The 27,657-nt window shown below is 39.8% G+C and overlaps 1 protein-coding gene across 1 annotated transcript; it reads right to left on the reverse strand.

The window, feature by feature from the left end:
- Window positions 1–27,282, reverse strand: prkci (protein kinase C, iota). Its single transcript, XM_071492639.1, has 18 exons — window positions 26,932–27,282; window positions 18,794–18,915; window positions 16,233–16,322; window positions 14,095–14,145; window positions 13,835–13,920; window positions 13,243–13,380; window positions 13,049–13,103; window positions 11,888–11,943; window positions 10,829–11,005; window positions 9,721–9,818; window positions 8,196–8,282; window positions 7,956–8,091; window positions 7,742–7,829; window positions 6,240–6,365; window positions 5,718–5,797; window positions 5,260–5,349; window positions 1,937–2,052; window positions 1–1,842 (listed from the first exon to the last, which is right to left on the reverse strand). Exons 1-18 carry the CDS (start codon window positions 27,012–27,014, stop codon window positions 1,755–1,757), a joined length of 1,767 nt encoding a protein of 588 aa, XP_071348740.1. The 5' UTR covers window positions 27,015–27,282; the 3' UTR covers window positions 1–1,754.
- Between the last annotated feature and the right edge of the window lie 375 nt (window positions 27,283–27,657).

Below are 27,657 nucleotides of genomic sequence, written 5' to 3' on the forward strand. Positions count from 1 at the left end.
GAGAAATAAAATGTTTATTTTACCATCCATGTTTTTTCTTTGCACACTAATAATAAAGTTCAGCAGAGTCCTGTGGGCGGTAAACACCCCAAAAACATAACAAATACAACAATAGTGTTTCCATCGGGTTCACCCCAGTAACATTTTGGAATCAATGTAGTGATAAAAAAAAAATTCAAAATTAAATCAGATTCACAAAAATGTAACGATAAACCAGAAGTAACATGTATAACAGATGAATGAGTTCCTCCTGTCACCACATGAGCCCAAAAATATTTTCCAAGTGGAGAGAAGCTTCAGCTGGAGGAGAGTCTGGAGGTTCATGCGTTATCACTTAGTGTCATTAGTCGGAGGGTAGAGAGTGGCTCTTCAGATCTTTTATATGCTTCAAAGCAGTTTTACAAAATATCTAATGAACTGTGGGTTAGATATGGTAAAAATGGAGCACAGCAGATACAGATGACAGTTTTCAAGCCACATTTTAGGACCACAACTGCACTGTGTTGTGGGCTCTTTACTGAGCTCTTGTTTCAACTATCACTTAGAATTATGATTTACAATAAAAATACATACATGGAATGGAGAAAGTACAAAAAAGATAACAGACCATAACTTTCAGAAAGGCATAGTATTAAAAATTAGCAAAAAAAATCTGAATATATAAATTCTATGACTTCGGACAGCACATCTTTAGTATATATACTGTACCTTTTAATACGTACCAGCAAAACATTTTTCAGAAAAATGTTTTTGTTTTTTTTTTTTGGTCCTGTGTGAATGTGTATATCATGGATAGTTTGCACAGCAAAACAAAAACCTGTGCTCCAGCGTTCAGGTACTATGTGCTACTCTTGCAGCCCATTTCCCGGCAAAACAAGCTCTTTCATTCACAGTTTTGAGTATTCACTCATTATCAGTGTTGGTTGGATACTGCTGTTTAAATTCCTTCATTCTGGGAGGAGGGGCTCGAAGCAGACTCACTCTATTTTCCAGATGTTAAGTATTTATCTAAACAACAAAGCCTTAAATTTTTTTTTGGTTCTGTTAACACTCAGAACAACACATATAATGACTGCTATGCTGTTAAATAAAACATGAGAAAAATATATAGATTTTTATCTTTTTCTTTTTTTAAATGCTAGTGTTATGATTCTCTGTTTCCTCTACAGAAGGTTGGGACAAAGCTAAATCGATGACGATTGACGATTTAAGTTGTCAGTTTTGTCCAACTGTGGCTTGAAACTAAAAAAAAAAAGGCCTTTCTAATGTTTATCCTCAATAGTAGTTTCATATGTACACAAATAAAATATGCATTGAAAAGACCCCACCAGCTGGAAGGAGAGGACGCTCAGTTCATCTGTCAGGGGACGTGCCTCATCTCTCGCGCCCTGGTGTACAGCAACCTTGGAAGAACTTTGTAGCCTCGCTGGCTACTGATAAAGAGGCCCCGATGAGAAAATTGATATCAGTGCAGATTTACATGATATAAAAATAATTAAGAAAGAAGGAAGGCTTAAGGGCAAGTGGTTATAAATGGCAGAGTGTGAGACTGGTTTTGGCAAATAAGCGTTCTACTGTGCATGTGCAGCCCTCGAACAGAAGGTTGATGGCGTCGGGTTGTCTTGTAACCATGCAGCTTGAAGACACTGAGACACCACGTAACACGTGCATGAGTGTGTGTGTGTGTGTGTGCATGTGTGTTTGTGTGAGGGAGGGGGGGGGGTTGATGTGTATGGGCACAGACGTCACATCCCTCACACACACTCCTCTGCTGACATCAGGAGCGGATTGATGTACTCGAACCCTTCAAACTCGGACTGGTCAATCTTCTTGACGACATCTCTGCAATGGACAAAGGGACATGCAAGTTACAAGTGTGATATTACATCATAATGGGATGAAGGAGGGAGCGAGTCAAGTGAGTGAGTCAACTCACTCGTCGTCAGGCGTGAGCTGGATGGGCTCGTTGGTGAACTGGGCGTCGAAGTTGTCCAGTCCAAATTCCCCTGAGATGTTGGGCTTGAACGGAGGGACCACCTGCTTCTGCTCCAGCTGAAAGAACAACACAGACATCCGGTGGGAACATTAAAAACACATGTGATCACTCTGAGTATGAAGAGTGATACTGACCTACAACAACCATTCTGATAACTGATTAAATAAATATTAATTCGAAAGTACTTTGATAGGGCTGATGTATATCAACTTCTCAACAATTATTATTATTATTATTTCACAATATATATCAATATTTGTGCTGCAACATTTGCAAGATATCACTTGTTTTTCCTTCACATCGCTGTGTTTTAAAAGCCCAAATTAAGAGCTGCAATGATTTTTCAATCAAATGGTCACCAATTATTTTGATAATTGATTAATCCTTTCCATTGTTAGCAAACATTCTCTGCTACCTGCTTTTCCTGGTCATATATTGTAATGTTTTTTGGATTTTGGACCGTTGATCAAACAAACCAAGCAATATAAAGAAATCAATTTGTGCTCTGTGAAATTGTGATGATCATTTTTCACTTTGACATTTTATAGACTAAATGATTTAATTGATTAAATTAGAAAATAATCACTCGATTAACCATTGAAGGAAAGAACTGTTTCAGCCCTTGAGTATTAGTCAAACTATTATCTGGTCTGAAGATGGATCTATCATTTATTTAAATCCCATGCCTCCTTAGATTTCTATTTCCTTTCCTGTTTGTTTCCTTTTCTTTTATTGGTGTAAATAGATGAAAAAATAAAGATTTCACATATATGACAAAAATGGACAGTGATACAATATACAAAGACAGACAATGGACAAGGACAGCACACAACACACACTACATTGTAAAACAGGAAAAACAGACCGGACAGAAAAAAGGAAAAAAAAAAACAAATCTAGCAATTATGATATTTTATAAGCCACAAGTGTTTATGTGTAGGAGCACCCTGTTTCCATAAATGAATACTTCACTTCAGTGACCAACACCATTGCCTTTGAAGAAAACCTAAACCTGTACATCTACCCCCGACCTCACACTCAAGCCAACAACTGCTCCTCCTGCAGGTCAACAGGTGCGCTGCAGTGCAAACTTGTTCGGCTTGTGTGCGTCAGTGTGTGTGCATGTGTTGGGAGAGGGTGAGGGGTGGGGGAGGTGTAAGCTGATCCCCTCAGACACTCTGACCGACTGCTGGGTCTCTGCTCCAGACCAAACAGGGAAAAAGAGGTCACGGTGATCCCTGACAAGCTGCCCCGTCTGTCTGAAGGTCTGTCTGTCTGTCTGTCAGTCATGTCATCCACCAGTGCATGTGTGCCTGTCCATTTGTTAAGGTCACATCCGAGTGACTCTAGAGATGAAGCGTGCTGGATCGTTTACACGTGTGCAGAGTTTCATAAGTACACTTCCTGTTCTCTATATACATCATCTCTACTTAGCAGTTTGAACTTTAGAACTAAACCAGTTCAACTGAGTTTATAACAAAAAATAAAATAAAAAGAAAATGAAAGCTACAACACCATGCCAGAGTTTCTGCTGTACTTAAACCAAGTTTACATACTTAAAACTAGGGCTGAAACGATTAGTAGATTAACCAATTGGTCACTGCTATTTTGATCATTTTTTTGATTAATTTTTCAAGCACAAATGGTGAATATTTGCTGGTTCCACCTTCTCAAATGTGAGGATTTGCTGCTTTTCTGTGTTATATTATTGCAGATTGAATATATTTGTGTTTTGAACTTTTATTCTCATCACCATGAGTTCTGGCAATTTGCAATGTGCTTTTTTGTGACTTTTTATTGACTAATCTAAGAAAAAACTTTTATTGATCATCAGATTAATCAATACTAAATAAAAAAAAAAAAACTATATCTAGATGAGCCTGTTAGTCAACATACCACAACTACTAAGAAAAACTAGACTTTAGTTTCAATATACAGTTCAGGGTGTCACCTAACAGGAATCTTATTTACTCCTAAATGATGATGATGTTACTCATCTGTGAAACTGAGAACAGGAAGCTTCATAAATAACTCTGAGTGTCATTAGTCCTAGTTTGACTTTCAGTGGGACAGTTGCTTAATATAGCTAAGTCAAGCTGCTTTTATTTATGTTTCCCTTTGAGATAAATCACGTCTTTAAAGGCTTTTTAAGGGATCTGTGTAGACCTAATGTAAATATATGCCCAGATGTTCATTTCCAACACCCTGCTCCACTTGATCAAACTAACACTCTCATAGCATAGAAAATACACCTGAATTTATTTCAGAGCTTTGGAAATTTTCTGGTATCCCCCACCTGATTGGCACTTTCGTACTGTTGCTTTGACTTCATGATGTGGTTTCTGACAGAAAGTGAACTCACTAACTGTTGATGATTTCAGTGTGACATAACAATGGTTCAAATTATATTTGCATTCAACTTAAATCCATCTCTGGAGATTTATTTTTCTCTTGACACTCACGTATATTAATATTTCCAGTTTTTCTTCTTCCCATTTTGTCTTAAAAGTTCCAACTTTAATTTCATATTTCCCCTGCAGGATGTTTTATTGTACACTGATGAACCGAAACATTATGACCAGACTGGGGTGTGCTGAACACCGACCTCTGATTACTGAAATGTGACTGAAGCTTAGTCTAGTTCAGTATTTCATCTCACACGTAACTTAAAATAAAATGTTTTCTTAACTATGAAGCTTGTACAAATGACTGTGAGATATAAGATATAAGAACGGGGAATGTACATCCAGAACTCAACTTTTCAGCTCCGTATGCTTTTCTGTCTCAGTTAGTCAGTGATGTGTCTCCACCCATTCCTTTCCATCTTTGGCTTCCTGTCTCAGTTAGTCTGTTAATCACTCTTCTGCCTGGCCTGTTTGTATCTTGTTTCTGTTTCTGTCTGTCTGCTTTGCACAAGGACGTGGACTCTCGTCTCATCGCTAATAATCCTCAGCTTTGACAGAGCTTCTGTGCCTGCAGGGCGGGAGAGAGAGAGTGACCCCATGCACTTAGATTTTGACCTTCTGCTGTCTAGTAGCATCTTTCTGTTTTTCTTTCTCTGCAAGATCGATATATGGATTGATTTTGACCTATTTGGCAGCCAGCATGCACTGGTACTGATTTCCTTCATTAGAATTTATGATGAAAACGAATAAGGAAATGCATGATGTGATTCAACAAAATGAAAAAGTGGAGAGAGAGAGAGAGAGAGAGAGAGAGAGAGAGAGAGAGAGAGAGAGAGAGAGAGAAAGTGAATGACTCACAAGGTCCCAGTCAACGTTGCGGAAGAATGGATGGCCCATGATGTCCGCAAAGCCTGTCTGAGGGTGGCAGCCTAGACGCTCCTTGGGATCCTGTGGGAGAGAGGGAGAGAGGAGGTTGAGAGACAGTAGACATGATGGTGATGGAGACAGACAACAAGCCAGACGATGGGCAAGAAAAGGTGGAGAAGGTGAGAAAGGAGGGAATTTGCAAGAAAGGTGGAAAGGAGGAGCGGAGTTTGGTGAGCGAAAAAGTTTTAAAAATGTATGAAGGATAGGTGAAAGGAGGCAGGAGCCACATTGAGACACAGAGAGGGAGGGGAAGTAGAGAAAAGAAGAATGCAAGAAAGTGAGAGATGGCACTCTTGACTCTGACTGAGGCCACAATAATGCCACTGTCAGGGGCCAGCAGGAGCCAACACTGTTCAAGATTGATCCAGGCCTATCTGACCCCTTCTTACCTTGTTGAGAAATCCCTTGAGGACGCTGGCAGCTTTGACTGACAACGAGCGGGGGATTCTGATCTGTTTTTCCAATATTACTGCAGGAGGTGAGAGGAGAGGGGAGCACAAGAAGAGGAGAGGGTGAGATAGACGGTCCCCTGAGGCTAAAATGACAGAGGACAGCACTAACACTGCTGCAGTTATGACTATGAGTTCAATCCTGTCGGGTATCTTCATGTTGAACATACATATAAGAGCCTTTCAATGAAGTGTCATTATTCTTTGATAAAAGTGTCTTGAAATATGGCTTTTAATTCCCATCCATCCAACATTTGCAGGCAGTTATAAGAAAACAGAGACATTTTGAGACTGTATTGATGACAAAAAGACAAATGTATTCACACATTTCCTTGTAACAGATGGTATGTGCCTGGTACTGACAGAAGTGGCCCTCAGAAAGGTGTCAATACAAAGGCGTTACGTGCCTCCACAGAGCCGTTTTTTTCCTGCACTTCTAAATCTCAGCAGTGTGTGTTTTACCTTGGAAGAGGTAGTCTTCTGTATTCTGGTCCGGGTTGTCAGAACTCCCGACGATGTCAAAGGGCGACCGGCCCGCCATCATCTCGAACATCAGCACGCCAAGCGCCCACCAGTCCACACTGAACCCTGAGGACACACATATTGTACGTTACAAATCATATTTATGACAAGAGGGCAACACAGATAGACAAAGGATGCTCAAAAGAGCAGGATGAATGGCAGTGTGATTGAATCGACCATTTTATCTCTTACACAGGTCGGGAGGGCAGAAATACAATGGCTTTTTGGGGGCAGCCTCATTAATGTTCAAAACCTGCGCCAACCACCAGGAAACAAGGTGAGCAGCATATATGTAATGTTTTAAAAGGCAGAGGAAAGACAAAGGCCTTAATAAGAGATTTGTTAAAGTCTGGGAATGGGATCCAAAATGTAATACTCTATCTGAACCCGTTTCTGATAGCACACAAAGATTTTGCCAGATAATTCTTTTTTTGATGGGTTCTCACACATCCCTCACTTTTTGATGTATGAGGCAAAATCATTTATTAGATGAATTTAACATCTTAACTGTTTGTCTTCAAGATATAAAAATAAAAGGCAAACTTAGCTAGTTGGTGGGTCTAAATATTATAGTGCATCAAACAGTAAGATTGCACATGCCTATACTGTGATTGTCATGACACTGTGACAATGAGGCACAATGTACACCAGCAGGACTCTGACACTGAAGCAGCCATTGTTTATTTTATCATTCACTCCTGTGCTTTTCCTAATGTGACAAGTTAAGATGTGTGTGGAAGAAGGCCTTTTGTTCTCGCATATGAAAAAATGAGCTAACGTGCAAAAACACTGATATGATCCTTGAACAGTGGAACTTGTTGCTATGATACCACTTTTGGTAACCAGGGAGCTCTTTTTCTATTTTTATTGTATTGTATTGTGTTTATAGATGCGTCCAAGTGCAGCACACAGTTATGATGTAGAAACTGATATTTCACTGAACACTTGTAACTAGACATTTGTCCTTTGTTAGCAGCTGGAAGATATTAAACTGTGAGCCACACACATTAGTCATCCTAACATCCATCTGTTCAAGTAATATACTCTTCATAAGTTGAATTAAGATAAAAGCAGCATTCATTCAGAGGAGGTCACAGTTGCTTCAATTATTATTGTATTGCTTTTTCAAATATATTTGCTCAGTTGTTCCTATTATTTTATTGTATTTTTTAGTTTGTTTGCTTATTTTAGCCTATCTCTGTCATTTTCTATTCCTTTTTGGTTTCACCTCATTTTTCTCAGTTCTTCTTTTATTTTTATAGTATGTATATTATTTTGAATACAACTATTCAAATATCGTAGGTAACCCAGATACTGCACCACTTTACACATCGATAATGCAAGCAGCATCTCAGATATTCCTGCATAATGCCTCATATTCTGTATCACTGCAAATCATCAGATAGCATTTCTTGTAAGTGCTTGTGTGTTGTAATTCTCACCGTAATCCTCTCCTCTGAGTATTTCAGGGGCGATGTAATTGGGGGTACCACAGAAAGTGCTCGTTGTATCGCCCGGTCTCAAGCCCTCCTGCAAAAACAAAAAGATCATCAGCTGTGAGATCATCTCAGCGGGCTGTAAACTGAGACTTGTTCAGCTTTGCAGGTGCTTTTATCCAAAGTGCATTATGATATCATAAGAGCCTGTAAACCACACCTTGCACATGCCGTAGTCTGTAAGTTTGATGTGTCCCTCTGAGTCCAGCAGCACATTGTCCAGCTTCAGATCTCTGTAGATGATGCCCCGTTCGTGGAGGTAGTTGAGGGCAAGACTGATCTCTGCTGAGTAGAATCTGGAAAGGGGAGTGAGCAGTTTTGTTTTTTTTTTCAAAATCACATGCGACTACAAACAGTAGACACTAAATGACATCGGTCTTATTCTTTTAAATAGTTCTACCTGGCGTGTTCTTCTGGGAGTTTCCTTTGTCTTTGCATGTGGAACATTAGATCGCCACCGTTCACATATTCAATAACAAAGAAGAGTCTGCAAAAGAAGAAAACGTAACACTGAGTTTATTTTTTCACCTCAGCACATAATTAGTCACTAGCATGGGGACAACAGGGACCCAGCATCTTGTTTTTCCATGAAATGTCAATTCTGTTTTTCTATTAAGTACCTAAAAAGTTGGGGGTTTTTTAGGCTTCTCACTGGTATGAATTTGGGAAAAGGTGATGGTAGTTGTCGGTTTGTTTCCTTATGCTGCTATGTTTATAAAACATGAGTGTTTAATATCATCAAGAAATGCTAAGATTTGAAATCAAGTTTTGAGGGGCTTTCACCATGACAGGGATTTTCCTGTAACCATGACCGCACTGTTCTCTGACCTTAATAAAGTGATCTGTTTATGTAAACCACAGGAGCAGTAGGTGAGGAAACACCCTTACATGTAATTCTGAACCACTCATACAAAGTTTTGTAATCAACTGACAAACTACGATACCTATTATCTATTATATGTCCTCATTCTGCAGGTATCTCTGCCTCGGGAGCAGCAGGATCCAGATCCACCACTACTCATCTTTACTATTAACCACTGTTACCTGTCATCATTATTATTGATAACACCATTACCTACACAGCTGTTCCTGGTCTCTCTCTCTCTCTCTTCTCTCCCCTCTCCTCCCCCTCCCCCTCTTTCTATCTTCTCCTAAACCCAACCGGTCGAGGCAGACGGCCGCCCACCCTGAGCCCGGTTCTGTTGGAGGTTTCTTCCTGTTAAAAGGGAGTTTTTCCTCCCCCCTGTCGCCAAGCGCTTGCTCGTTGTGGGAACTGTTGGGTTTTTCTCTGTAACAAAGTAAGGTCTTGACCTTACCCTGTAAAGTGCCTTGAGATAATGTATATTATGATTTGGCGCTATACAAATAAAATTGAATTGAATTGAATTGAATTATTATGGCATTTGTTTATGGCTTTTTATGACATTGTGTCTTCTGAAAGCAGTTAACCACCACAGTCAAATGAAAAATACATTGTGTCCATGTGTTAATTGTTCATTTATCTCTTGTTACATGATAAACATGTATCAAAATCATCTTTTGGTATAGTTTAAATAAAAATCCTTCCCTTTTATCTTCCTGTAAAATATTATGTTGTTGGTGACTCATCTTGAACTCAGGGGGAGTAACAGCTGAACAGCTATCGCATAAAACTACACCTGGTGTTTGTTGGACAGAACAATATTGTAGTGGGATGTGAATGTTTGAATTACAGCAGACAAAAACCTTTGGCTAATTCATTTAACCATTATACTCTACCTCCTGATCTAAAAATGCATGGGAGGGAGGGGTGGCTGTGGTGCTTATTTTGCTACATTTTCAATAATTTTCAAGACGTCAAACTGAAACTGTTTTTCCACATTCTTGCCGACTTTCCCAAGCCATGAAGAAACCATGTGACTCGAACAGGGGAAAAATGTTATCACCTGCTTTCTGTCTGGAAACAGGAGTGGAGGCCCACCAAGAAGGGATGATTAGAGGCCTGCTCAAAGACGTGCTTTTCTGTTTGGACCCAGTCGATGTCCTGGAAGAGAAACACACAAAGTCACAACCAAATGCCAATCAGAGATCATTCTGACATCGTACCCTTGAACTTGTAAAAGCTGAATAAGCACAGAGCTTGATCGACCATGCTACAAAGCTCCAGGTTTGCTCGTGTACGGTGGGCAGCGACAGGAGAAAAGGGCTGAGCCAGTAGAAGCAGCATCAGGCCTCTATCGATGGCTGGATGATTATATGTCTGGACACGGATGCTGCTCACGCCGACAGGGCAGGGACAGCAGAACACTTCACCATTGATCGACAGGCACTTGTCAATTTGTCAATCACGCTAAGTGCATCTAATCAAGGCTAACTACTCCAATTGCTGCTGGCTGTGCTGCTACATGTGTTCACCCAGATCAATTTTTGATGACATGATGGTTTATCTAGACCTTCTTAAAAAGACTGATGGCTTCAAAGAAGTCTGTCAAGTAAACTCAAAGTGTTTCAGACAAGACACAATCGAATGAGACAAATGTTCATTGTGCTATGAATAACAGCTCCAATTGATTGTGCTAATTACATTAATTATACATGGCAGTGACATAAGGCTGATGACCACGCTATTAACTAACCTTCTCACATCTCAATAGATGAAGTGTTCTGTTATTGTCACACTGTACAGACTGCATATAAATCTTTAAACCAAATTACAAGATGTAGTGTACTGATTCACTAGTTTTGCTATTAATATAAGATATTATGAAAACATCTAAAGCTTAAGTAATTAGTTGATTAAGTGACATGGTGCCATCAACAGAAAATGAATTGCAATTATTCTGATAGTTATTAATCAATTAATTAATAATAATAATGATTATTTTCTGGTTCCAGATTGTCCAGTGTGAGTATTCTTGCAGCTTTTCTCTTTTTCACAATTGGAATATTCGACACCTGAAAATATAACATTGGGTTCTGGGCAATTTTTCACTATTTTAAGACATTTTATATTATAAACAAGCATCAGCACTGTTTACTACTATTCTTGTTTACCTCGTCGTCATTGACCAGCTCCTTCTTGACCACCTTCATGGCGTAGATGCGCTCGGTCTTCTTCAGCTGCACCAACAGCACCTTGGCGTAGCTGCCTCTGCCGATCACCCTCAGCAGATCAAAGTCTGCCAGGCCCAGGCTTGAAGGCGATTTCCCCGTGTCTCTACTGCTCCGCGCCTGGGAGGCAGTTATGGAGGGAAAAGCAAGAAAGATAGTTCTTTCATTGAACTACTGATAGAACTACTGATTTGGTTTGGGCAAGAGAGTGATTTCCTTTGGGTGGTTGTATAAATGAACTTTAAACTGCTCCCAGCTCCACTTCTTGAAAATAAATCTAAGTAATGATTTTCTTGTCTTAATTAAACACCATTATGCTGCCTCCATAAGAAGAGGCACTTGCTGTATTACAGTCCTACTTCTCTGTAAACCTGACTACCATCTCCTCACCTATCTCCCTCCCTCTTCCCTCCTCTCCTGTGATCTATTCTGTAGTGAACCGTTTCCACTAGCTATCCATCTAACCTCCCTTCACGTGACAACCTGCCTTCCCCAGAGTCAGACATGGAACCCTAGATAAGATCATTTGGCTTGGTCTCTGTTATCTTCGTCTATCTGTGTCCAACTCCATCCATTCTTTATCCATCTCCAGCTCTCCTGCTCCGTTCAACAATCCCCCACCCCAACCCCAAACTACATCTTGGGCCATTAATCAGCCTCTGGTGTTAAGAGCTGTGATAAAAGGTTACTTTATTAGCTCCACCAAAGGAAATCAATACCCACAGCACTGCAAAAGTGCCTGCATCTGTATGCTCCCTATATCACATATCCACAGCAGGTGGAAGAAACATCACCCAAATGTATGTCCTAGCAAAATAAGTGGGCAAAAGCCTGCTTCCAATTACAGGTGATCTTATTTTTTCCCCTTCTCACACAAACAGCACCATTTTCTCTGTCTAAATATACATACACACGCACACACGCATATCCATCTAGTCAACATGACAGGTTGACAGACTGTGAGTCGTACATCAACAGGGTTTGAAAAGATTTCTCTCTCACCTCTTTCTCTTCTCCATCGTAAGTCAAGCTTTCTCTGGAGTCTTTATTCTGAGGGCCTGAGAGAGGAGAGGAGAGAGTGACAGACAGAGTGACAGACAGACAGAAGGAGAGGGGGAGGCGGGGGAGGCAGGAGAGGAGGGGGGGGGGGGGGGGTAGGAGAGATGAGAGAAGAAGGAGAGAAAGTAGGTGAGAGACAGTCAGATGCTTTGTTCACAGCCCTGCAGTGCCCGAGTAATTTCTCTCTGCCTGATTAGACAAGAAAATACCCTTTTGTATCCACTCTATAACAACACCAGAATATTTTAAATAACAAAAATTATATACACTAACTCTATTATGTCGATAGACACATAGAAGTAATGCTTGTTCACGGATTGTCATACAAGATGAGCCCTCTTACACCATGAAAATATTGAAGTTTAAACATTATCTAAGTTGATTTTAGCATATATGCATTAAAAAAGGAACTTAAAGATATTTCCATCCCAGTGTTTCCATCATTGTGCTTCACAACTACCCAGGTAGTCCGTGAGCATCTAGATAGCTCACTAACAATAGCAACAATGATCCTAAGCTCTCTCATTCCAGTCAGCCTCTCAACCACCTGACTGGATTTAAGTCTGGTGCTGTAGGTAAACCCCAAATGCAGCTGACCAACTTGTAGTCTGGGTGGACCAAAGCTACACAGATGCCGACAACCTCTTGAGCTCACTTTATTTATTCTTATAAGACAGGTAATATATTTTCCACTTATAGTCTATAAATTCCATGTAAAGTTGAAATTAATAAGGAATTGATTCATGTGTGTCGCAAAAGTCTGTTTCAGTAACATCTACTAAAACTACTGTGTCCAGCTGTTTTAGGCCTTTATGTGTTAGAGATCTGTTTTTAGAGATTTCCAAAGAAACAAAGTGGCTTGGGTGCTAGAGTCACAGACAGGCTGGGAAAGCGGAAAAGTACTGAGAAATGGGTTAACATACTGTAGGAGTTGGTCTTTTCATGGGATTTGTTGTCAAGAACTAAAATGTAAAATATTGCCAGCACTGGCTTTTGGGAACAGGAGTTAAAAGCTGCAGGCAATGACTCAAATTAAAGTCTTCAAGTCTAAAAGCATCAGAAAGACTTTAAAAAGAGGTGTGTGTGTAGGTGTGTGTGTGTTACCTGGCTGTTCAGTTTGGTCTAATTGACTCGATGGTGGCCCTGGCATGATTGGTTCCTAGACAGCAACATTCACCATTAAGTATAATCAGCACAGAAACAGAGAACATTCTTGCAGTGTATGTATGAGTCACAGATGATAATGAGCCACTTCACGGCATCAAGCTAATGAGTATGACATTTGTCACAGCCCTCACCTGGATCATCGGTCTGCCGCACTCCACTGTGACCAGTTTATGGCACTTCTTGTGCACCAGCAGTTTGCAGTTGATGCATTTGTAGCCTTGTCTTCCCAGACCCCAGATTCGGTCTGTACAGATGGCACAATGCGCTCGCTGCTCAGGAGGGTGGATGGAGAAAAATCCTCATCACAAACACGCGAAAATTATACTCAAGGAGATGCTACAGAGACTGTAATGGCTTCTGAAGTATGCACTCCTGCTGGTCTAGAATAAAATCCTACCAAAGCTATTGTTCTATGCCACCACCATCCATCTTATTCTTTCAATTCATACAAAGACAAATTAATAAAGGGCAGTGGATGTCTATTGTCTTTTACATGCACTTTCTTAAGCTTTGACATGAGCACTGTGTTTGAATTTCCACGGCAGACACATTCCCTATTTTAATAATTCAATAATAAAAAAGTCAAATTTCAGAAATAAATAACTTTAAATATACAGAATGAAAATATTTGAAGCCTTTAACGCAGATGAGTCAATATACAGATCTTACAGTGCAAAAACAAAACAAACAACAAACAAAACAAAGCTCAGTGTGATGTCTCACCCTGTTAAAGCGTTTGGCCTGAAAGGCGTGACCACTGGCATAGTAAAGCTTCCTCCAGCGCCTTGCTCCACGCCGATATATGGACTCTGTGGAGAGAGAAAAAAGCTTTACCTGTGTGTATGCATTCGTCTTTTTGATCTATTTGATCAAACAGGAAAGATTTAATTAGAAAACTGGCAATTAATTATTAATTATGAATTTAGTTTAAGGTTGCAGTTGTAAAATTAGGTAAAACTAAACAAGTAAAGTGTTAAACTCACTGTCTTCTCCTGGACAGGGCATGCCAGGTTTCTCTGGTACACATGGAAACACTGAGAAGAAGAAGAAGAAAAAAGATTACAACCAACATTAAATTTAGAAAGTTTTTATATTATGTTTATTTCATCTGAGCCTGGAAAGATTGACAGCTTTCATGTGAGAGTGTTTGTCTGCAGCTGAGTACATCTCACTTCCTCTCATCATGACAGCAGTTAAGACTACCTGTACCAAACCTGTCGCCTTGAGGGGTTAGTGATAAAATTCACTCATGTTGTTTTTGTGACAGTGCAAACATGTTTATGTGCAACACACAAAGAAATGAGAAAAAACACAATCTTAAAGAAGCCGGCAAAGACTATTTGTGTGTAAAAGACAGAGACACGTCGAGCTAGACTGGGGGCAGCGTGAGTCAGAGGCGAGGCGTGGGCTCCAGCCGACGAGCTCGTTAACGAGCAGACAAGGCGACCCCCCGCGGCACCGTCACATCCTCTCCTCCACTCCCCCTCCTCCCTTCATCCTCTCCCGTCACGCTGGCATCCAGCATCCACTGTACTCTTGACCCCTCACCTCTGATTTGATTAAAACTTTACATTAACCACACAGCCCCTCTCCTTGCTACCCCCAGGTTACATGCTTATAAGCACACATGGCCTGTCAATCAAATGTTCTGACATCGCCCCTCCCCCCAGCATCGAGTTAGCCCTGACCTCTACATTCATGAAGTTGAACAACTATTTGTCAAAAAGGCTGAGCTTAGACAAGGAAGTGAACTAGCTCAAGGGCACAAAGACAGACGTCAACAGGGGAAATGATGTTGTTTTCATAGGTCAATGCGACATTAACCATATGTTTGATGCATCTTTGTTGTGTACAGTTTCTAGCCGTCTGTGTTTACATGCTAATGTAGACGGAAATAGAAAAAGGAAAGAACTTTGCAAGGACCCAGAGATTTTAAGATTGATGGTGAACCAAATCTAAATATGCAATTTAGATTCTTGTGGTGTGGACATAATGCCATAAAAAGAGAAGAAAAATCCCATTCAAACAATTTTCAGACAGAGAAACAGCTCAAGACTCCAAGTCAACCAAATCTAAATGTCTATTTTGATTTGTTGTTGCACGGTTTTCATCAGGTTTCCTGGACTTATACCGTATTGTAATATTTGTCCAGAGTGATCAGGTACTAAGTGCTTTATTTGGGTGACATTTGTTAAACCGACTTTAGCTTAAACTGTGTAGTTTAAACTGTGGTTGCCACTCAATTTGAGCAATCACGTATATTTCTATGTAAATTTAAAACTCAAGTCTAGAGCTGGAGATCACTTAAAATTAGATTTTTTTTAAAAGGTGCAAATGCATAAATACCAGATTGCACCTGAAAGTAATGTATATTATTCATATTTCCTGGTTCTTTTTAGGCTGTTAAAGATCTGCTCACATTAGTGATGTTTGTAAACATGGAGTAAAACAAACATACATTTTTCACTAAGATAAGCTGAAAAAAGCCCAGATTTACATTACACTTTTATCTATAGTATATCAAAAAATGCAATATACATCTTTGTCTTTAAAAACAAAATCCAAACAAAAATGAAAAGCAAATTCCATAGCCCAAGAAATACAAATTATTTTCACAAATACATTCTTAAATAGTAAATGTATTTTTACTTTGTAAAGCACTTTTAAATTACAAGAACACATTTTGCACCATTTGCCACTGCCTGATTGATTGCTTCTGATATCACTAGACACTAATTACTAGTACTGGCAGGCAGTTAACTAATGACAAGTCAGGTTGCGTGACTGGCACAATTGCCTGGATGATCTGTGTTGGCACTGCTCATCAGTTGTGATGTTGGGCCTCAGATCTGGTATAGTGTAGATCAATGACCACAGATGAAATATACAGTACTGTGGCAAACTTGAAAGGTCATAAAAGGCTCAACTGAGAGGTGAATGGAGCAGCAGGAGAGCAGAGAGTCCGAGATAACAGGCTTCTCGTCTGGACCTCTTAATGCCCAAGCACCTGGACTGAATCAACATCTTACTGGCAGCAGTACACAAGAACATCCTGTGAGTCAAACCTTGAAATTGTATATGTTGTTATAAATAAAGTCTGTGTAAAAGCAGAAAGGCTCACCGTGGATAATGAGCTCTGAGTCTTTGTTGAGTTCGTAGAGACGCAGCGCTTCCTCCAGCTCCAGCTGGGATGACACTGTGCAGGGGTCACCTAAGAGTGGAGGACATACCAGACGTCATTCACCATATTTAGATACGTGCATATGTGAAACCAGGTTACTGGGAAAAATGTGGTGAAGCAAGGAAATTAGAGAATGTTTTTACATCCTCTGCACTAACCTAGTTTCAGCAAAACCTCAATTTTTTTTAAATTAGATGTTTTTGTGGAGGCAAACCTATCATATTTTAAGAATACTAGTGAGACATGACACTGCAGCCAGAAGAGGAAGATAGGGTTATCTTCCTTTTTTTATGTCTAAGCATTTTGACTGACAGTACAGTGAAAGGACAGGCTCTGTATTGAGAGCTCTTTTTTGGCAAATATTTTGATAATCACATAATGGGTTTATGTTCATATTTTAAACAAAAATGCCATTTGCTTGTTCCAGTGACTCAAATTTGAGGATCTGATGATATTCTCTGTCATAAACAATAGCAAATTAAATATGAAATAATTAGTATTGTTCACTTTTAGATTACAAACTTTTAATGGAACTTTTACTGTTCACTGTTAGAAACCCAGTAAGGGAAATCAGGCTTCTCATTTACATGACATTTAAGAGATCGGGTTACTGTCGAAAGTCGACAATGACCGGGTTACTTTTAAATGCACTAAACCACAAGACAAGCAACAGAGAAGAGACAATTGAGTGTAACAAAAATGACTGTAATTTCCATTTTCCAGAGCGAAAGGCTGCAGTGTAAACAGTGAGTTATCGTTAGGGCAGCATGACATTTAAAAACACTACTGTGTAACCACTGCAGGTGTGATATGAATTGCAATGCATGAACTTTAAGTAAACATTGAAAATTGTGTGGGTGTGAGCGGGAGCACAGGAGACTGCAGTGCTGCCATTTCAAACTGTTTCCTTTTAACTGCCCAGATGTATTTGTACAGTGATCCAAGTCAATAATTTAAATACCACTCAGACACAGGTCTAATTATTTCCTTATTATTAACAGGAAAAGTGAGGTAGAGTGTAACACACATGATTGGCCGAGGCCAGCAATTCTGTTCTTAGTGTTTCACCCAACTAATCATGATGACAAACCTTATAAATAGCTCAAATACAGAAACTATGACACATAGTGTCTATTTAAAATGATACAAACTTCTGGAAGTTGATATAGAACTTGTGGGTGGACTGTGACAATGATCACACTTAAAATGTGTCATCAATTTTAAGTTTTTTTTGTTTTTGTTTTTTTTAAAAACAAAAATATATTGATATTCATGCTTATACTGAAACTAAAGATTATTTTCATTAAATTAATCTTACAGCTATTTTATTTATAAACCAAGTAATCGTTTGTCTGTAATAGCCAATATGCAAGTAGTAGAATTTCTCAACAACAATATTGTTCTCATGTAAGTAAGTTCAGAAACTTTGTTCCACTGCATGATGTTGTGCACTGTTACCATAGCTTTACAGTTGGCTGACAAGACATTTTCTCCAAGGATGGTTTGCAGCATCCCGTTAATTTTTCTCAGCTCATTTTTAATTAACGTGCACACCCTCCAGGTGGCATTTTGTAGCTATGACTGTGACTCAAAGGAGCATCATGTCTGATAAAGGGATGCACTCTGGGTGAAAAATACTTTTGACAATTGACAGGTTACGTTGGCCTGCCCAAGTCCTCTAATTATGTTACTGAGTTTAATATTGCTGTTTGTATTTACATGAAAATTACCTAACATGTTTATGATGCGCAAGGATGCAAAAATTTGCTTTCAAAGGTCAGCAGATCACATTTAACTCAACTCTGCTGGTGGTAACTATTACTTTTTAACTAGTGTTACAAAAGGAACAAACTAATTCCAGGTTCATTGTCTAATTATTGTAATAATGACTTGAGTTCACATTGCACAGTTGTATGTTTGTGGTTTCCACAGACGGGGCAGTAGGAGAGACAGCTACCACTGACAGAGTACTTCATTACACCCATCAAGCAGCTTTTCTGCCTCAGACAGGCTAATGACTGCAGTGACTGTATGTGGGTGGCAATCAGTGGGAGCTGATCTGAGTCTAATGAGTTTGGGCAGGCTGACCTTATCCTGAGCAGAGCAATCTGATGGCTCCATCTTTCCTATGACACTATTACTACTGCCTGACTAACTGGCTGACAACAAGGGATTGGGTGGGGGGGCTGTACACTTTCTTGACAAACGAGAAAAAAAAAAGACCGAGTCTTACAGTCAAGCGAAATGGACATGTGTGTTATGTGAGCATGTGTTCATGTTAACACATGGCACTGACTGAAGTCCAGCAAATTCAACCATTGGATTCAATGTTCATTCGACTTGATGACGTGGTGTGTAACTTCAACTCGATTTGTTTTGTTTACGATGAATATTTTTTCCTGTAAGGTGAATTTGGTAACATCAGCATCTCTGGCTGGTCTCTCATTCCTGAAACACAGGTGAAGACAGACAGCGAAGGGTGGAGGGTAATGGAGTCGTACCTTCCTCATCGATCCACTTCATTGTGAAGAGCTGGTCGTTGTCCATGGAGCACATGTCCCTCACTTCCCCGTACAGACCCTCATATGAGATGGATGGCTCAAAGTGGGTGATCATGATGTCCCTGCAGAAAAGACAAATAAGTATATATGACTACACATTGATGTGAAAAATCTACCACTGACCAATACAGAACCAGTTTTCTGTATTAATGTCAAAGCAACAAATGGCATTCATTAGAAACATTTAGAATATATTCATCTTTTTTAGTTAATATCTTCTTTTACGAAGTACTAACTGATTGCTGTTTCATTAAAGACAAACACAACTAGTGATTATTTTTCTTTCAATCTATCAGAGATCTGTTGTCAGAAAATGGTGAAAAATGACATGTCTTCATTTATCCAGGCAATAGCCCAAAACTCATAAATATTCAATTCACTATCACAGAAAAGCACAAAAAACAGTAAATATTCACAACTTGAAGGCCATAAGCAGTGATTTCTGTTTGCAAATGACAAAAAACAATTTTCTGTTGACCAACTGATTAGTTAATTCAAACACAAACACACACACATACACTAAAGATCTTGCCCACATTTGAATCTTTAAACCTTCTTAAATGAAATATCAGAGAATAGTGAAAGTCACCTATCACAACTTCCCCAAAGTCCAGATGGCATCTTTCTCTTTTGTCAGACCAACAGTCCAAAACCAAATACTTTACAATTTACAATCATATTAAACAGAGAAAAGCAGCAAATCCTCACATTGGAGAAGCTGGTACCAGAAAAAGGTTGGTATTTTTATTTGATAACTGACCAACACATTAATCCAATGATCAATAATTAGGGCAGTTATCATTATTTTTAGGCACTGAAAGCCTCACGCCCTCCCTCTCACTGCTGTGCTCAAAGAAAAACTCTGGAGAGTGGCACACTTTAGATGGAGAGAAAAAAGAGGTGCGAGAGCGTCATTTTTTTTCCCCAAACACTGCCACGTGTGAGTCACAGTCTCGCAGTCTGTCACATTTGTGTGTGCATTCATCTGTACAGCATGATTGTGGGTGTGAGAAAGAGTGCAAAAACAAGAGCGACAAAAGACTGCAAAAGAGTGAGGGATGCAGAGAGATGGAGGGAGAGAGAGAGAGAGAGAGAACTACATCAGAATGAGTCATAGATGATTGTGACCGCTGTGGTTAAGGCTCACTCTTCACCATTGCACTCCATTGCTTCCCTGAAAAGCAGAAAAAAACCTGAACACCTGGCTTACTGCCCTTAATCAACAAGTACATCACACCTTGCCTCTTCAGTTCACACAGACATAAACACAAACATTACAGTGAGACATGGGATAAGAAAAAACGTAGAGCATCCATCCCTGTGGACGCATTATCTGTCCGTCATCATTTCATGGCAGCGTTAAGATTGATGTCCCCTGCTCCCGGCCCTGTGGCCAGCCTCTGCTGTGTTTATGACCCAAGGTGGGGGATGGAGATTGTGCACATGAGCTTTTACACGTTTGCAGGCGACAGGAGTCTGAGCTCAGGGGTCAAGATGAGGAGCAAGCGGGGAGGCAAAAACAAGTAGAGTATGGTACATGGTTATAAGGAGGAGGTGATGTGTAAAAACCACCAGCCAGGGAGTGACCCACAAGGGTAAATACCTCTTACTCCCTTTACGGCCAACGTCAAAGATGGACCCCGATTTTCATCAACTTGAGAGCTTGATAGCAGGATGATAAAATCCCAACACATGGAGTAAACAATGCACACTTTCAAGGACACCTACTGTACAAGTCCAAGGACAATGTATAGTGTGTAAGGTCACTGTAGGGTCAGTCCTTGCCAGGAGCAAACGCACATAAATATACACTAGACTGTGATTTATTGGCTGATGTTTCAGTCTCACATTAAGGTTGAGCATCTAAAGAGTGCAGCTTCCTCACAGCCAGTATTAAACCGTCTGAAAGTCACACATCGAGAATGAATAAAGCTTCCTGAGCAAGAATAAACCGATGCAAAGCTCAGACTGATGCCTGCTCCTCCTTCCTCCCTCCATTTTCTCACCCACTTCCTCCATCCTGCTGGTGTTAATAATTGCCTGTGAGAGGGGGGAGGAAAAGATTGGCAACAACACCCCTACAGTCTGATCTCTCCTCCAGAACCAACATGGCAACACAACTTCCTGCTAAAGCCCTGATAACATAGGAAGACAGAGAGTGCATGAACACACTACAGTTCCCACGCTGTGACTGTCGATGACCCAGGCAGCGCACTAATGCCAGCAGGTGACTTTAACAGCGTCACATGTAACTGGACCTGAGCTGTGGGTGTTCATTAAACACTGTTTGTCTACGCTGTAGTTAAAGTTAAGCCACGTCTCAGGTGCCTTTAAACAACATCCACTGTGACACAGATACGGGCTCAGCTAATAGCTACGACAGTTACAGGAAGCTGGCAGAGACTACGAACTGATAAAAACACAATGACAGCAGGGGCGCAGAATACTTTCACTACTAGTGTTTTTCCCTTTTGAAAACTGCTGTTTTATACTTTTGCAAACATTTTTGATACTAAAATTTAATTATTCAAGTCATTTAATCAAGAAAAATGCCAAACATTCACTGGTTTCAGCTTCACAAGTGTGAGGATTTGCTGATGTTCTTTGTCATTTGAATGGTAACTGAATATCTTTGAGTTCTGGACGACTGGGAATACAAAAACAAGCACTGTGGATGCGCCACTGTGATGTGTTACAAAGAAATGGATCGAGTAATCAAGAAGATAATCACTAAACTAACTGATGACAAAAAAAAAAAATCATAGATCTATGTTGCTGGAGTTTTATAACATTTTAAATCAAATATCTTTGGGTTTTGGGTTTTTAAGAATATATTAAATATATTACAGTTTCTCTATTGTAACATCAGCACCACTGAAAATAAGGGCAAAGTTGCTTAATGTGTTTTCACAAAACCAAATATCGATGAGAGCTGGAACAATTAGTCAATAAGCTGTTCAACAGAAAATGAATTAGCAACAATTTCACTTCAGGTCATTTTTATGGTTTCCATACACTTCTATGATATTAAACTGACGAAACTTTGGCTTTTGAATTGTTGCTTTAACAGTAATTTGGATATGTCATGTTGACAGACACTGTACAGACTACACTGTTTTAATACAAGTCAGTAGACAGTTAAAATAATTCGTAACTGAAGAGAACTTAAATGAATTGAGGGTGACAGTATTTCCCCACCTCAGCTCTTTGATGACTTCTCTGCTGCTTCCTTTGATTTGGAAAATGCATTAGTCAATACTGCCTTTTTAACCCATTAATAATACAACATTAGCCAAAAAGTTCAGCTGTAAAGGAACTTAGATAATAATAATAACTTTTTGATCTTAGATAATAAGATCTGTGTTACACAAAGGAACGTAATGATGTGAGATTCCTCAGGGTGACTAAGGCAGAAGGATTGTTCTGTGAGCAGCCAGGAGCTCATCACTTGTGACTAACTGGGAGGAAGTGGCATTCCTCCGCTCAGTACTGTCCTACAGTACAGCTTAATTAAAGAGGGAAGAGGAGGAGGAGGAGGAAGTGGAGGGGAGTGTTGGCCTGTGCCCCTGGCGTCTTAACTGCCATGAGTAGGACTCTGCAGCCCCATCTGCGCAGCATGAAGCCATTCGTCACTGGTGAGCGCTCAAGCAGGAAGAAGGGTCAGGGTGCCTCTGTGGGCTTCCATGAGCACCCAGGACCATCCATCTCTCTGTCAGTGCTGCCACGCATGGGTCTGCCCCCTGCAACACCTTCACACAACCCACATTGCGCACGCTCAGGGAACAGGAATCAGGTGCTAACACAGACACACACTTATGGAAAAACAGAAACGCACATGCAGAAGTTACCATAACATCCATCTACAGAAACACACCCAATCCCCTAAAAACAACCTCAACCTGTCCACTCCAACCCCAGTAAGGTCAGAGTGAATGAAACACACCTCTACCGGTCCATACTGCAGGATGCTGTTGTCTCCAGGGCAACACAGCCCACCTGTGGTGCTAAACGGGAGGGAGCCTTGAGCCTCACAGCACAATAGCATCAACCAAACGCACCCCTGCTGAGCCTGGGCACAAGGTCACTTGTAACAACAGACAGACAGACGTGTGTGTATGCAAACACCTGAGCTGTATTACACACATGTAGGATGTGTTGACACTGCAACACAGACAATACATTACATACATGTGAGCGGAAGCTGGGAGTAACCACAATCGTGAGTGGAGATGTGTGTTGGTGGATGGGTGGGGGGGTGTATGACTTTGCGGTTCAGTGCTTGAGGGGTTTTCAGAGTAAAAGTAAACAGCAAGGCAAGGAATGCTTCCCATATTTTGAACAAAGCCGAGCCTTCAAGCCCTGATGCAGATGGCGGAGTCTTTGAAAAAGAAGAGCGACTCCTTTCAAAAAGAGGAAAATAACTGAACTGCTTCGTCGAGCCGGTGTAATCCCATTTTCCTGCCAAACAACATGCCTTACACAGGAATCCTGAAGTTGATCTGGCACATAAGAAGCCTTATGTTAGTCAGCGTTGGCAACTCTGAAAAACAGTGTTTTTTTCTGGCCTGACATGGTGGCACACTGGCAGTGACATACAGAAATATGTGTTTTTTTCCAGGAGGACCAGCTGCAGTGTACACAGCTCAGTCTTGTGCAAGATATAATTTTGAGCTGAATGTTCAGAAATAGGCTTACAAAAAAGTTTTAAATTTGAGTGACAACATTGTCAATATGTGGCTAAAGTAAGATGACTGGTAAACGTGTCAGAAGATTCTTCAAAGTTGAAATATATTTGAATAAAAATCTGATTAACTCATCAACAAACACAGCAGATGCACTCTTAGTGAAATTATTGCAATAGTTTTACAGAGAAATGCTCCATTCTGACAAAATATAATCCTTCATACGACACATAATATCACTTACTTTGTTTCAATAACTTACAGCTATATAAAGCCTCATCCATTTTGTTTGTCATTTGTCAGAAACACTTCACTGTGCTCTATTAAACACTTGGAATACATACAAAAGACTATATAACCACTACACTGTCAATCATATTAGTTATTTTAATAATTGTAATGTATGCCTGCAGGAGTATAAGTGGGCACTGTGTAGATATACTACATTAGTATAAATCAAATTTATTTGACGTAATATTGAGAGACATCCAGTGTCACAGAGTCAGAGCAGGAGTAAGGCAATAAAAAAGATAAGATAATTATATAAGGATACAATGTAAGAAATACATTTTTTTTAAAAATAATAAAAAAAACACAAAATAAATACTCATATAATCTTAAATACTACACAAAATGTTCTGATAAACCATCCATTTTCAAGCAAAAATCTAAAATGTGATGATTTGCTGTTCTCTGTTTTATACTGTTGTTAACTGAATATTGTCAATTTATTGGTTTTGAACTATTGAGTGACACAAATCATGTTATCTAAAGACATCACCTGGATCTCTGGGAAACTTTTTTCACTGTTTTATGTCATTTTAGAGACAAAAAATAATAAAAAATGATTGGCAGTTGCAGCCCCACTACACTCCACATGTCTATGTTTCAGTCCATCTACTACTACAGTACAGTATCGGCATCACTGTCAGTTTCTTGTCATGTGGTCAGTGCCTCTGCAGCCTGCTTTACTGACCATCAGTGTGAATGAGAGCAACATGAAGACAAGCCAGTGACAGGCTGAGACTGCTACAGGCTGACACGAGTCTGCTGATGCTGGCGCTGACTGACAACAGACATGCACATAAAAAAAATGACTCAAAAAGAACTCTGACTGAAAATACATAAGCCGAGACTTTACCACAGCGTTAAGCCATCGAAAGAGTCCAACTGAATGTGGTATTTGCATGTTGTTCAGATTTAAAGGATGGTTTAAAATATACATATAGTTCTAATCTCTACTGTCCTGCATCAAGAATTTAAACAGTCTAACAAATCACTCCAATCAATCAATCAGCTGATGTCACTGATTGCCACATTGAAACACAGAAATGGAGCATAACATGTTTACTACGGCTGCAACTACCAATTACTTTCATTACTGATAAATTTGACTCTTTTTGATTAGTCAAATAGTATCATTAATAATGTCAAAATATTATGAAAAAATGTTTAAAAAAAATATCTTTGAATGTTTTGGTCTGTCCGACAAAGAGTTGAAAACCCAAACAACATTACTTTTATTATATATGACAAACAGAAGGGGCAAGCCAGAGAACATCTGGCCTCTCTTTCAATATCTTTCTATGAAAAATGACTTCAACAATTAATCCATTATCAAAAATGATGATCAATTAATCAATGAATTGACTCTTTCAGCTCTAATGTTACATAATTTACTCAGTTTGTATCGTCCTTTGATCTTTGACTCCAGCACTAGTTTGAAGCTTGTGCATGTTTTAATTACATTGTTGCAGAGGGTTTATAAAAGTTGTGCTGTTACAACTTTACAACAGCATGAAAACAGTACTATCATGATGCTACTGCCTGATCTGTCAGTGCTGATCTAATTTATTGATTCAGAGTATAATTAACCCTTCTAATGCCCACTCCAGACAGCTGTAGGGAAACAACGACGCAGATAAAATTAGCTTAATGCATCCCGATACCCAAACGACAAGACCATCTTCACTACATTTCCTCTTTGCCAACATAGCTGAGATTCCTCAGCAGCAACCTCATAAATACTTCACATACTTTGTTCTGCAACATGACATCTAATGATCAACACACATTACTGAGTTCCTGAGGTGTGTCCCAGAGCCGGTGAGAAATACAATAGGTCTAGTTGAGGTGACTTGCACTACACGTTTTTCAAGTCTTGGCTGGGCTCCAATCACTGGCTCCATAAAACCGAAAAAGTGGAACAAGGAGTGTCATAGAAACAACTGGGTGACAAATGATTTCCATCACAACATCAAGTGCAAAACTAAAACAGCTAAACTACCCCTGTCAGGCTGAAGGGTAATCACAGATTCTTATTCAGTATAACAAAAACTCTAAATCTAATTCATATAGATTAAAAGTACACTGATATTTAGTAACCACCTGCTGGTCTTGTCTTGTCGAAGTCTTTCCCCAGCAAATATGACTAGTTAATGTAATCACTAGGTTATGGTTTTATGTTGCAGAGATGACTGGTAAGGTTTGGGTCTGGAGTTGCAGCAGCAGCAACAGTTTAATATGATATATACAATTAACCTTTTAATGAGAGGCAAAGGCCAAATATTTACTGGTTGTTTTTCTCTGTTTTATACTGTAGTAAAGTCAATATCTGGGTTTTGGACTATTGGTCGAATCAAACAGTACATTTGAATACATCTCCCTGGACTGTGGTCCACTTTATTGGGCATTTTCCACAATTTTCTGACATTTTGAAGAGCAAATGAGTAATCCAGAAAGTAACCGGGAGATGAATCAATAGTTAGTCTTATTTGTCTGAAGTTTTTTTGATATTCTTGGAAACACCAGATGAAAGGAAAAAAAAACAGTGAAGTAACACAAATTGGTTTCTGTACCCGTTACTGTATTTGTGTTGATATCAGTGCTCTGATTGATGCTCTCACTGCCTTGATTTCCTGCCCATCCCTACATGACTTAACATCAATGTTTACATGAATGTTAACTTGCCAAAACTGCAAACTGGAAATTAATGTTATGGTCCATCAATAGTAACTTGCCAGGCCAGCTGTAAACCTTGTCAAACTGAGCTAGTCACTGACAGACACTGAAACTAATAGCCACTGCTAACAACTGCTAGCTCGGGCAACAACTCATTTTGACTGACTTTAAATTACTTGACAAGTTCGCTGTCTAACCGACACATGTCTTAAGTCTCACGGAGAGTCTGGGTTTGAACCGGCAGCCTGTCTGGACAGTTTCACCTGCCTGTCTGCCTGGTCAAGTTTATCTAAACCTGGTACCCAACATTAGCAAGCCGTTAGCTGAGTTAGCTAATATTAGCCAGCTAGTTAGCCACCTTTCTAAGTCTAAACCGACTACTAGTTGGCTTTTTGACAACACGATAACATGCTGGGAGAAACAGTGATTTCTTACCCCTTATAATAGGCTTTCACCCGGACTTGATGGGAATTCTCGCCGGGGTGGGACATGGTGCTGTCCCGCAACGTCGGCATCATAAGCTCAGCCGCGGTCAGTCCCGACTCACCGATGCCTTCCTTCCTTCCTTCCTTCTTAAGCTGTGTAACTGTGTACCACGCCCAAAGCACTTTGTTTTTATGGTCCGTCGACACACCAAGTAAACAACGAGACAGGCGATGCTAAAAATGAAGAATTTGACCTTTTTAATACAAACAAAAATAACATCTAAAGTAAAGGAAAACTTGCGGGGTCCGCCAAACAACTCCCTACTGCAAAGGCCTGACGACGGACGAGTCCACTGTCGGAATGTTTGGGGTGGCGCATAACTTGGCATCTTACGGACATGTTACATTCGCGTTAAATAAATATTACGTTAAAACATTTACATGCGCAATTTCACATACATGTATAATTCACAAAATGTAACAAACCAAATGTAACGTGATATGTATCTCAATAAAGTTAAATATGTCCTTGGCCAATATTCCGACTGTACCAACTCAAGCTTTTCGCATGTGTAAAGTGCTGCATTCACGTTCAATCTGAGCTCGGACATCCTATAAACCCTCACGCCATACTGCGCATTGAAGTTCTCTGGTTCGGAAATAACAACAACAAAATTGACAGCAACACTAAAAACTAAAATTTTTTTTTCCATTTAAATTTTAATCCTATTTAATC

Source organism: Trachinotus anak, unplaced genomic scaffold (assembly GCF_046630095.1).
Source record: "Trachinotus anak isolate AG129_WGS33_773 ecotype Australia unplaced genomic scaffold, CSIRO_AGI_Tana_v1 ptg000012l, whole genome shotgun sequence".
NCBI classification, from domain to species: domain Eukaryota; kingdom Metazoa; phylum Chordata; class Actinopteri; order Carangiformes; family Carangidae; genus Trachinotus; species Trachinotus anak.